General features: G+C 35.7%; 1 protein-coding gene across 1 annotated transcript in view; it reads left to right on the top strand.

Annotated features, from left to right (window-relative positions):
* LOC126469758 (talin-1) overlaps positions 1-13462 on the top strand; it is a 204141-nt gene that overhangs the window by 107351 nt on the left and 83328 nt on the right. Inside the window, exons 17-26 of the mRNA XM_050096984.1 lie at positions 265-458; positions 3713-3878; positions 4118-4348; positions 5979-6206; positions 6848-7102; positions 7554-7753; positions 8724-8856; positions 9668-9792; positions 11115-11283; positions 12373-12512. Coding sequence (XP_049952941.1) covers positions 265-458; positions 3713-3878; positions 4118-4348; positions 5979-6206; positions 6848-7102; positions 7554-7753; positions 8724-8856; positions 9668-9792; positions 11115-11283; positions 12373-12512 — 1841 coding nt within the window. The remainder of the gene's footprint in view (positions 1-264; positions 459-3712; positions 3879-4117; positions 4349-5978; positions 6207-6847; positions 7103-7553; positions 7754-8723; positions 8857-9667; positions 9793-11114; positions 11284-12372; positions 12513-13462) is intronic.

Genomic DNA, 13462 nt, shown 5'->3' with positions numbered 1-13462 from the left:
ATTTGCTGTCATATGTTGCCTTAGTTAATTTTAATGACAGGTGTGGCTTCTCATTAAAGAACTTTTTTTCATTGGTGACAAGTTTCTCACAGTTATGAATAAGATGCGATCTGTGATTTGTAAATTTACGTTTCATAAATGATATAAAAGACGAAAACCTATTTTTTTTTTTTTTTAGTCTATATGAATAAAGATAGTCGTTATTATGATATTCAAGAAATAAATGGTATATTTTGTGGTTATCATTTCTTTACTTCCTTGAAGGTTGTGGCTCCAACATTGCACAGTCCAGCGTGTCAGGAACAGCTGGTTGCTGCAGTGCGTGAGGTGGCACGTGCTGTAGAGGGTCTTGTTGCAGTATGTAATGACAGCTGTTCTGATGAACACTTGTTACGAGAATTGACTCATGCTGCATCAGAAGTTACTCGCACACTGAACGATCTTCTGCATCACATCAAGTCAGTATCAATGATATTATACATTTTGCCTACATAAGATATGAAATTGTCTCGTAAACAAATACTGAAATTAGTTGTGCTCAAAGTTCAGTTTTTGAAAGGTACGGTAGCAAGGCAAATTTGAATAGTGAGCATGTAACCTGATGAAGAGAAACGTGTGCATGGCTTTGCATTCATTTCCTGTTTATGTCCTGAATGCTAGGCTAAGTTACCTACGAACCAAGTGCTTTCTTTGACTGTCTGGGAATCCGTGAATCATGGGTTGGATCTGTAGGACACTGTTGCAGCACTTCAGGTCAGAGATGAGGTACTCTGCCAGTTTCTTTGAAACCCCAATCTGGAAACCAGGAATTTTACGTTTCTTCAGACCTTCAACCATGTAGTACCACACATTTCTCAATTTATCAGGTGGAAACTGCCATGTGACTTCACATTAAATTGTAGAGCTCTTTAGAATTTTCAAGAAAATTTGGACTATGTATAAGCTTTTTTTTAAAGACATACCGTCATCTACAGCAGCATGTTATTAAACCACACGCATTCAAAGGAGAAAAATGTTTATATGTGAGTCTTTTGAGAAAGGATACATTGAAAGAAGAGTTCAGTTGATAAACAGCCATATTTAAGTAATGTATATGTGAAAAAAATATAGCTAAATTTGAATATTTCATACTGTTATCAATGAAAGCAACAAATAATTATTAGATTCTGGCAGTTTCAGAAACGTTCTCATTTTAGCAAAAATGCCCACACACGTGGTGAGTTTTTTATTATTAAGTGTTTTGAATCACAGAAATGAAGATGCGAAAGTTTATTCACGCCATCATGCATACATTGTCTGACGTGCTGAATACAACCCATCTCGGAAATAATACTGCTAAATCACCAAATGTGCCATTAGTTAAAGTTGTTTAATATTTGGTCACTTCTTAATATACATTCATAACTGGAGTAGTAAAAGAATTTATTATCTACACCATTAGAGGCTTCAAAAGCTGGTCCATTCCCTGTGAAACTGGTAAACGTATCCTCATTCAAATGATGTTACCAACATCACATGTGTTAAATAAGAACTTCTTAGATGATGATACCGTAAAGTCCTTCTCATGTAACAACAGTGTGTATATTTGATAATAAGACAGTCTTGAATCAGAGTAACGTACTGTTTTATGGGTACAAAATATCCTACGATCTGTCTGAAAATATTAACACTATCTGTTAAACAGTTGTAGCATTTTCTTTGGTAGAGAATATCTACATCTACATACGTACTCCGCAAGCCACCATATAGTGTGTCTGGCAGAGGGTAACTTTCCTGTTCCACTCACAGATAGAGTGAGCAGTAAAATAACTGTCTGTGTGCCTCCCTACAAGCCCAGATTTCTCTTACTGTATCGTAACAATCATTATGCGAAATGTATGTTGGTGACAGTAGAATCATTCTGCAGTTAGCTTCAAATGCCGATCCTCTTAATTTTTTCAATAGTTTTTCAAAAAGAATGTCATCTTCGCCCCAGGGACTCCCATTTTAGTTCATGGGGCATCTCCATAACACTTGTCATGTGCACCTTTTTCCAATCACTCGTACTTTGCCCTAGGCTGAGAGATTTGCGATAAATGCAATCTAAATTATGGGGCCAGTGCTGTAGAATGCTCTGGTACACGAGTAATTTTGCATCAAAAATTGCATAATTTGGATAATTTCTTGAGTAATTGGGAAACCATAATTGCATTTTTCTCACATGTACTGAACATCCTTGAACTCCGTTTCATCTTGATTTGGTCCCATGAAAGCTTGGTGTGTAGAATTGTTGCACTTATAATTTATTCTTCATCTGAGTTCACCTACAAACATTTGTTCTGTGGCGTCAAATCGTCTTCTTGCTGCATAATTGTTTGTGGCCTCTGTGTCGTGAATAACCATTAACTTATAATTAATCAAAATATCCACGGGTGTGCTGCCGGTCTATAATGTCCAACGGGCACAATATTTCGGCGATCATACATGTCGCCATCATCAGGTGAACTGACGGACTGAGCTCCTGTTCCCTCTGAGCAGCCATAGCGTACGGATCTCCGTGCCGGCACGTTCACAGGAGCTCAGTCCGTCAGTTCACCTGATGATGGCGACATGTATGATCACCGAAATATTGTGCCCGTTGGACACTATAGACCGACAGCACACCCGTGGATATTTTGATTATCAAATACGCCGGGAGAAACTCAAGAATCACAACTTATAATTAGTTTCGTATTGCCTGCTTGAACCAGTTGTGATCTCCTAAATTTAAATTTCTCAACAGACTCAGAGCTGTGATTGACATCCATTATCAATCACTATAATTTACGTTTCTTACAGCATTAAGCAAACTGAATAACAGTATGTTATCCTCTCAGCTCCTTAGTGCTGAATCGGCAAAAACTGGATCTCCTTGGGGAAACAGTACGCTTCATCATTTGTTGCCAACCTTGCAACTCAACAATGTTGTCGAGCAGTAGCTGCTGTAGTGCTGTAGTTGAACCTCATATTTCCTTTGTTATGGTCTATTTCAGGTGCGCTTAGTCTTCATTCCCACTCGTTTCATTTACTCATTTTATGGAGGAGTGTGGATGTTTGGATGGGAATTCCTGTTACACTCTCAATCATTTGGTTTCGATTTTTTTCTGTTCTACATCTTTATTGTTAATAGCCTGGGGGAGAGGGGGGGGGGGGGCATTATACTCACAACTGCAAATTTATTTGGAGGAAATTTGGAGAACAGTTCTAGTGTTCACTTCACAGCCAGGGGAAACCTCCATAAAATCTTGGTGAGAACTAGATAACTGCAAGATCTGTCTGCTCAAATGATCTTCATATCAGATCTGATGAGTGAGTCTCTCTCTCTCTCTCTCTCTCTCTCTCTCTCTCTCTCTCTCTCTCTCTCTCTCTGTGTGTGTGTCTGACTAAAATCCCAAAGTTTTGGGGCTCAGTTAGTTCTTGGATTTTGTTCTCCCATTTAATGCTTTTTCATGTCTGCCAACTTTCCTTGTTGGGCCTACAGGAAAGCACTGAATTGGAGAAGGAAGCTTGTTTGGGAAAATGAAGACAGCTGTTTGTTTAGAAATAATGACAGTGTTTTAGATCTAGTAAGAATATTGGAATCTCTCAAACAATTAGATAAAACTTTTGACATGTAATTAATTATGTATTGTGTAAATTTTATTTCATTCATATCCATAAATATTGCTGAATATTTTGATTGGATGTTACGCAGGCTTAGCAGCCGGGAGAAGGCCCATGAAAGTGTACAGGAAGGAGCAGTTGAAACAATCCTGGTGGCAACAGATAAATTATTTGCATCATCTGGAGATGCTGGAGAGATGGTGAGACAGGCTAGAATATTGGGGCAAGCAACTGCTCACCTTATACAAGCAATAAAGGTAAGACAGTAAATTTAAATTGCTTTGTGGCTAGTATAACATTTTTCATTATTCTCAGCACAAATGACCAGGGAACTGATAATATTGACAAAGTAGATGAGAGTGTTTAGTAAACAATCTTTGTAGTCTCTTCTCAGAAAGTGAAAAAAATCGTTACCTTTAAGATAGGTAGATGATTGTTGAATTTTACTTTCCTCAGTTTGGAGTATGCAATATTTTTATTACTCTGTCTGTTCTAGGGAGAGGCGGAAAAGCAGCCAGATTCAGAACTACAAAGACGATTGTTGGCTGCAGCAAAAACATTAGCTGATGCAACTGCACGGATGGTTGAAGCTGCCAGACTGTGTGCATCCAGTCCCCAAGATGCTGGTGCTCAGGATGAATTACGCAGAGCTGCAGAAGAATTGCGTACTGCTACAGCGGCTGCTGCCACACCTGCATTGCGTCGAAAAATTGTATCTCGTCTAGAGGTTAGTGGCAGTTGCAGTTACAAAATATTATAAATTTGTTAATGATTAGTCCACGTTGGGGGGAAAAAGGACAGTGGCTGAGAGAGGACAGACTACCACTCACATTTAAATAGGTGTAACCAAATGGTAGAAAGTAAATAAACTGAGTGCAAAATGCCAAGTGCAGTGAAGGAAGAGGTGCCAGTGGAGTATAATGTGCAATAAACAATAAACAAGGAGAAGGCATGAACATCTGAAACCGACAAGAAGTTTTTTAACATGAGCAGGAAAGAAAGAGATGTTTAAGAAGTAGGGACAGAGGATTGGAAAGGAAACAGAGGGTCGTGGAAGATAGTTTCAAGTGCATGTCTCTGTACTCCTTAGCAGAGAAAGCTGTAAATAGTATTTTAATGTACATTTTTGTTTAATTTGGGTTGTCTTTGCCTGACAGCATTTGAAAAAGAAATGACATATTCAGTTGTGAAGAGTTAAATATATAACATAAACTGCAATTATTATGACAATGAGAACTTTTATATGGACTTGAAATAATGTTTTTGACTTCCTGTGCTCCGAATAACATTAACTTGAAAGACTATTTTTCATTCCTCTCATTTTCTTTATGCATGTTAGCATTTCATGTTAGTAATGGCCTGCCTACTTCATTAACACCTCTTCTAAATATTACATACCACAAAACAAGTATCTTTGTAGATATTCATGAGAATTTCAATGAAATTGAGGACTGCATACTTTTACACAAGACTGGGCTTGAGAGCAGTTGCAGTAATATTATGGTGCTCATGTGAAATATATCATAGTACTGACTATTTTTGTTAAAGTATTCACACACAGGGAATGAGTAGCAAGTGTAGGTAATTATGTTCCCAGAGAACATTATTGTTTCCTTATTTTTTCAGATTTGGAATTTTATTACTTTAAAGATCAAATTTGTGCTAGAGATTCTAAAATATGCACTCCACAAACTACTGCTGTTTGAAGTACTTCAGCTAAAGATGACTGAAACACTTTATCACTTACATGCAGTCACCAGAATTTTTTCTGCTGCTCCATTTCATGTGTTTTCTCCTGACTGCTAAGTTTATGTAACAACCAAAATATATTACAACAAAAATTCATGAATCAACAAAAATTTCAGAAAATATAATTAACTGTAGGTGAAAGGCTAGTATAATATTTGAACAGATTTCAGGTTTGTAACTTAATCTAGAAGAACACTGGACATTGTATCAAATCATGCACAGTTTAAACAATATGTGATTTTTTACAAATCAGAATATGTTATACTAGTGCTTACAAGCTGTGCCAATCTCCTAGCTATCTTTAACTGTTGCTGCAAGGTAGTAAACAGGTACTTTTAAATGTCACAGAAATTCTACTATTTTCATATGTTAAAGACTAACCTTTCTTCAGTCTTATTTACTGTCATGTATTTGTAAATATTAGCAAAGAACATTGTCAAGCTTATTATAATTGATGTCTTGATAGCGGCAGCACAGCATTTGTTGTTTAGAGTATATAAATGACTGTCAGTTATTTCTGTCTAACAGTGTCATCATCCCATATGTTTTGAGTCTCAGATATTCTTTCTTTTGCATTTAACATATAGAATATGTTCCCATGTTAACAGGCAGCAGCAAAGCAAGCAGCAAGTACTGCAACACAATGTATAGCTGCTGCTCAGGGAGCATCCTACCACAACACTAGTAAGCCTGCTCAAGAGGAACTTATGATGGATTGCAAGGCTATGGCTGACCATATCCCAGCTCTTGTTGAGGGTGTCAAGGGAACCCTGTCAAATCCTGATAATCCAACTGCTCAACTTAACCTCATTGATGCATCAGAACAGTTTCTTCAAGTAAGCTATTAAAATTTCTATATAGAACAAATTTTGTTAGGACAGCATCATATGAAGAAGAAAGAGGAAAAACATGGTTTGTGCAGAAATATAAAAATCACGGGGAGGAAAATGTACATATTGTTTGTGGAGTATTGGCATCATTAAGATCACATTACCTAGCAATTATCAAATAAGAAGGAGATACATGCAAAAGTTATAAATTAAAATTGCAAGCAATGAGTTCTTGGTGCTTGAACATTATTCCCAAAGGAACAAAATAATAAAAACTCCACGTAAAATTACTGCCAACTGTTTTGCAACGCCATTTCACTTCATGCACAAAATATCACTGGTGTAAATTTTATGTAATTTGTATTTTTAGTTGAAATCCAGCAATTTGGAGCTAACAATGCACAATCATGGTTCTCATTTATGTTCATAGTTCTGCAGTCTCTCTCTTTAATTTGTGTGTCTGTTCAATGGTAACTTTATCTGTTTAGTGTGAAATTGTGCGATACGTGTAACATTAACTTAGTAACAAGATAATTAAGTTGCCTTACGAGTATCTTAAAAATTGGTGTCATATAAGTTTCTTTAGAACTGGACACACACAAACTAAGATTAAAATAACTTACAACACAGATGTTATGTTTTCACAGCCAGGTGCACGTGCAGTGCAGAGTGCAAGAACAGTATTACCAACAGTAACAGACCAAGCAAGTGCAAGGCAGTTATCAACAGCATCTAATCAGCTTGGTGCAGCACTGGCTGATCTCCGCTCTGCTGTAGGTCGTGCACGTGAAGCTTGTGGAGTTCTTGAACTGGAATCAGCTGCAGAGGTCATTCGTAACCTTAAAATGGAACTTCAGGCTTTCCAGAGAGCAACTGAACTTCGCCCTTTACCAGGAGAAACGGTGAGCTTCCCATGTGAAGTACAGTATAGAAAAGTGCTTAAGCATTTATGTACAATCTGTGGCTGTAGTATCAAGAATTGATTAAAGTGTACTGATAACACATCCAGAACCACTTCAAAAATAGTTGAAAATATTATATTTTTAAAGCTTGCTTGTAAATAGCTCATTACCCTCCTCCTAAGTGATCTTCTCATCTTTTTTATCTCCCCTTTCCAGTACCACAAGATTAGTCAAAAGGTGGAGATTAAGTATCTACTTATTTAATGTAAATGCTGAAGTGATTGTTGTCCCACAGTCTGATATAGTGATACTTTCTGTTTGTGATCCCTTAGCTGTTGTTATAGGTTACCAGTGAATCTGCACATGACTTATGTGTTACAGTTGTGTATCGTAGTTTACAGTAATGTCGTTTTTACAATACATGATACTGAGATACACCATTTATTCATAGGCTGAATCTGCGAGCCTTCAGCTGGGTGCAACATCAAAAAGTGTTGCAGCAAATATGTCCCAGCTTGTCACTGCAGCCGTGCAAGGCAATGAAAATTATACTGGTATAGCAGCCCGAAACACATCCAATTCTCTGAGAGACCTTACTGTGGCTGTGCGAGGTGTTGCTGCAACTACCTCAAACAAAGAAACCAAAGCAAAGTATGTCTTTATCATATACATTTTTATATAATTTGTGTCAAAACCAGAACTTATTGTAATCAGTGTGAATAGCATAATCCCAAGTCAGATGCTACAGTTTACAACAACCCAGTTTAGCCATTTTTGTTTAGGTTGTTGTTGTGCCACAGCTTTGTGTTTTAGTGCTGGATTCTGTTTTTTGTAAAGAACAGAGGTAATTCCTTTTCTGAGTTCAATGTCTAAATTGGTATATCAGTGGGACATTGTGACTTGAGTCATATCTCACAGTGATCTGAAATCTCTCTTGCCTCGATTCCCCTTAGTGATCAACTTTGTATGCCATCCAAACTAGTTACTGGAAATTTATCTTTGGGTTTTCTGTATTGTAGAAAAAGTGAGGTCTTATATGTGGCATCACTACTATGTTCTTGAGGATATAAAGAGAATGACTAGCTCTTTTTTTATTATTTGCATATTTTTCCTATTGAGGGTTGTTAGGGGTAAAAATTTCATGAAATATCATTGGATCTTGATGTGGCAAGAACTCAGAGAAGCATTTATTCACTGAACTCATTTCTTCTTTTCTATCACAATAACAACATTGCCACCTGTATGTCATTAAAAACACACGTTTTTATCTGTCAAAAGGAAATACTGAGAAGAAGATAGGTTGATGTTACTAATGAAAATAAGTATTTGAGGCATCTGACATTACAGCATTTGGTATTGTAACAGCTAACTAAACAACCTTAGTTTAAGAAATGTAAATATTAGCGTAGTTTCAAGCATAAACATAAAATTAATTGAAGCATACATTGTAGTTCATTACTTGAAATTCCTAATTATGTAATGTTGTCATCACTTTATGCTTTATCTTGTAGTTGCCACAACTTCAGAGTAACTACTCATGTAACAGTTTATTCAAATGAAGGTTATGTTTGAGAATAATGTGATACAGTTTTCAGAATTTTAACATCACTTTTATTTTCAGGATAATTGATAATGCCGAGGAAGTAATGGATCACTCGCTTGAACTAATTGAACAGGCAAGATATGTGCTGAAGAATTTAGATCAACCGGATAATACACAGAAGCTCAGTAGAGTTGTCAAAGAAGTTTCTCAGGTAGTACACTGTGTGTATAATTTGTAATGACAAACTTAAAGTATATTGTGAAGTGTTTACTTATTGGGGGACAGTTTGATTTGTAGTATAATATTCCCTGTTTTGGTAATTTATATAGAACTGGTGATTGGTGAAATTATCTTATCTGTAAGTTTTAAAGTATAATTAAAAGCAGCTTCTTAATAATTTCTTAAACTGCATAGTCCAGCAGTAACTTTTTTCTGGTTGGTAAATCAGCAGCTCAGTTAATGCCCATTTTAAGTAATGTTTCAAGGTTCTTCTGAATGTATAGAAAGTTTAATCAACAGAAAATTTACTAAAAGTATTGCAAGAACAGAATACTAAAAATTTGCCATAGACTCTTACTAATTTTGCTCATGTGGTTAATGTGCTATACTCTCAAAAATATCAAGATTTAAACTTCTGTCCAGTCATACAGATTCCAATTTTCCACAGGTTCCCTAAATTGGTTTTTTCACAAGCTGGAATTACTTCTCTTCAAAAGGGCACATGCTATTTTCTTCCCCATTTCAGGGTTGTGTACCATCTCCAATCACCCCCATTGTCAACAAACATTAAGCTCTAATAGTCGTTCCTTTACTTTTGAGCATTGGGGTACTTGTTCTTCCACAGGCACCATTTGAAGTAACCACTTCAGGTGTCATTCGACTACCTTGCAATTCAGTCTGTCTGTGACAACTTGCTAGAGGTGCTGAGTTTTAGAGAAAGTTATATAATAATGAAATTCAAGAAAATCTTTTGATTATAACCTTTTCCCCAATGTAAACATACAATTTCTTAATTGTTGCAGTCGTTGAGTAAATGTGTTGGATGTCTTCCTGGGCAAAAGGATGTTGACGAAGCCATCCATTCCATAACAGATGCATCTATGATTCTGGAGAAAGGAGAGTTTCCTGTAACAAATAAATCTTATGGGTAAGAATAAATAAATACTGCCTATGTGTGCAGCTACTAGAATTATTTCTTTTTGCTTCTCCTATTTGTTACGTTTCTCAAACATGTTAAATATTACATTGTAAAAGCTATCAAAATATGCTATACTCTCAACCTGCCCTGGTTTCACACAAGTAGCACTAAGTATCTGCAGCAGGACAACTTGTTTGGTGTAACGGTAATACTTATATAGGCAAACCTTCCTCATAAATCAGTCTATTAGTGAAAACCATATCAAGTTGCCTACAGTCGTTACTGAGATTAGTCTTCAAAGACAGACAGAAAAGTGTGGTGGGACACCTTGATTTATAATGCGTATAAATGCAGGTCTCATTGATAAGTAGGTACAGGTTTTTCTTCTGTTCTTTTACATGAAGGAATACAACAAACAACCAGCTACTTTTTGTGTATCTGTGTTTATGTCAAGATTTGTTTTGGGCTTTCATTCATCTTCAGTTGGTGTAATACATTTAAATCTTTGTCAGTATAACATTTTAATTGACTACAGTTTTAACACAGCAACTGCCCTGTACACAATAACACGTCATTTAGGTACCACTTTTCCTTGAATTATTTATTTACAATTTATTGATAGTACAGTGCACATACTTCTGTTTTGTAACTATTAGGTTCTTTTTACACTTTTACATGCATAGCAAAAACACTTTCAGGTTCACTGAAGCACTGATACAGTACAGCATAGACTTAATGTTATAGACTTTAAAACTTGATACACATTTTTTGTGTGATCAAAAAAAATGCTTAATATGTAAATATATATTGTAATGGTCATACAAGGTTATTATAAACATAGGTCTTTTTTAGTCATGTTAAATGAATGTGTTAGTAAAATGACTATTAGCAATTAACATGGATGGTTATAAACCTCGGGGAATAGTGACTGACTAGCATTGAAACAATAACAACTAAACTGCCCGTTAACTTGGATGAATTAATGTTTCTTCCATTCTCTCGAATTTTTTTAAAAATCATACAGTATTGGTTAAATATATTTTATGTACATAGTCTCTTGCAGATACACAAGATCTTTTTGCATAAATGTTGGTGAGCTGGCTGGTTTTATTAGGAATTCACAAATTCTGTATATAATTTTTCCTATTGCATTAAAAGTTATATAGATGACGAAATAAATGTCTGAAGTTAATATTATTAAAGTATATTCAATTGAAGTTGTTATACTAGAAAATAAACTTTGATTTTGAAGTGAGTGAATTACTATGTTTCTTTGTATATTTCATTGTGGTATGCACATCACTTGATTGAATTACTTCTTTGATACACAGGCAACTGCAACAAGAACTAAATTCGGCAGCAGCAAATCTGAATGATGCTTCAGCAGAGGTGGTTCAGTCAGTTCATAGTCCAGCACAGCTTGCTGCTTCATCTCGGCAATTTGGGTCAGCGTTTGGTGACTTGATTGGTGTGAGCATGGAAATGGCTGGCCAAACAAAGGTAAGAAAGAAACTAATTTGAAAAGAAATATATTCAGTGAATTTTTAAAACACTAAGGGACTGTGGTGGGCATTGTGGATAGTGTAACAGAATTAGCCTCTTTCCTCATCTTTCATGTTGCTTGACATTATTTTACATAACATACACATTTTAATCTTGAAAATTAAATTGTGATATGAAGATGGTATTGTCAACATTTCACTGCCCATAAAAGATAATATCCCATTGTATTAGACTTTAAAAATATGTGTGTGTGTGTGTGTGTGGGGGGGGGGGGGGGGGTGTAAGATGTATGACTGTCAGTGTGCTGTTTTAAAAATAGATAAAACGATAGAATAAGCGAGTGCAATGTCTATGAAACGGTACTTATCCTGTGAAAATATGTGGTTTCAATTAGTATTGCCAAACTGTGGGGGTAAGAATAGTACTAACATTTGGCAATTAGTCAATCCTTATGGCTCTTTTGGAATCGCAGAAAATGGGTGTCATTGGCTTAGTGTGTGGTACCTCCAGCATTGTCAGTCTTTAATGACAAACATGGGTATTGTAAAGTTGAACCATTCCTTATATGGACTGAGCTATTACTTCATTTGTAGTGATACTGCCACTGATAGCAAACCAACCACTAATTTAGAAATAGAAACAAATGTCCATTTGCTTTTTATACTACCAATTTGTAAAATGAGAATTACTTTGTATTGAATCAACAGTGCCACCATCAGACAAATAGAAACACATAATAATAATAATAATAATAATAATAATAATAGTGATACTGTTAGTGTCGTAAAAATGAAAACTTATAGCCTGGTAGAGATTTAAATACTAAAACATAATTAAGGAAAATTGTTTGGCCTGAATTGCAGAGAATGTCATTAGGTTCAAGCATTTGATAAAATTGCAAATGAAAAGATTATGTATTGATGCTCATTTGTATAGTAAAATTTTGTGAAATGATTACCTGTAAATGTGAGAAAATGCTTTGACAAATTTATAGTGAATCACAGCTTTTGGAATTGTTAGAAATATTTCATTGAACTATGCTCTAGTTAGGTCTGAGGTGAAAAATATATTTTACTTACTTTTTAGGATAAGGAAGTACAAGGTCAGATGGTGGTGTCACTGAAAAATGTGTCCATGTCATCTTCAAAACTCCTTGTCACAGCAAAAACAGTAGCAGCTGATCCAACTGCACCCAATGCTAAAAATCAATTGACTGCAGCTGCGAGGTATGTACAAAAAACTACTAATCTGCCTAGCAGCTATTTTATTTATGGTTAGTCTTCTGGTTTATTTTAAGATAACTTTGCTGTGAAACATGGTATCCTTTCTGTCTGTACCTGTAAAACATTGAAGACATTACTTTGCAATATTTAATTGATGCTGTAGGAAAGTTCTTGTAGAATGAAAATATTTTTGATTAAAAGAGACCATACACCGAAAAGCAGAAGCATTGAGTTACTGATAGCCACACACAAAATAAAGAAAACTTGCTAGCTTTCACAGTTATCCTTTGACAAGCTAGAGTGAAACACTTGGTCTCCTTTAATCCAAAAGTATTAACAACATTTAATTGAAATTGGTTGTGGGTTTATCAGTTAAATAACTGTGTCTCACCATCCAGCACAATCATTCAAATTGTAACCTGCTGTTTGTAAAAATTGCACCATCTGGAGGGAGTCATATTTTAAGTGTCAAACATAGGAATGACATAAATGATGCTGGGGTGCTTTGAGGATAGTATATAGACCATTTCTACATGCACATTTGTGCAAGAGTGATCTGTGATGAACTGCTTGAGCTTAAGTGTAAGTAGCAATCCACGGAAGGTCAATTCCTTGAAGGTAACAAGTGTACACTTGAAGTCAAACAATACTCTTCTTAAGAGACTACGTTACAGTGAACTCCAATGTGGAATTTTTGTGGTGTGGGATTAGTTAAGTTATCTTACTGCCAGATAGACACACACATTAAACAAGCAGTAATGTGGACATAGAATCACTGTTCAGCTGCTAGTGTGAAAGGGAAACTCACATTAACATGACATGAAGCATATATACCTTTACTGTACAGCCATCTGGAATTATTTATTGACCTTAACAAACTACTGATATTACTTATTAGGCACAAGTTGTCAACAGCTGAATCTGATTTCATGAAGAGGCTCGCCTGCAACCAG

Source organism: Schistocerca serialis, chromosome 3 (genome assembly GCF_023864345.2).
Source record: "Schistocerca serialis cubense isolate TAMUIC-IGC-003099 chromosome 3, iqSchSeri2.2, whole genome shotgun sequence".
NCBI classification, from domain to species: Eukaryota; Metazoa; Arthropoda; class Insecta; order Orthoptera; family Acrididae; genus Schistocerca; species Schistocerca serialis.
Note: the sequence above shows the minus strand (reverse complement) of the source record. Positions and strands in the feature narration are given on the sequence as shown.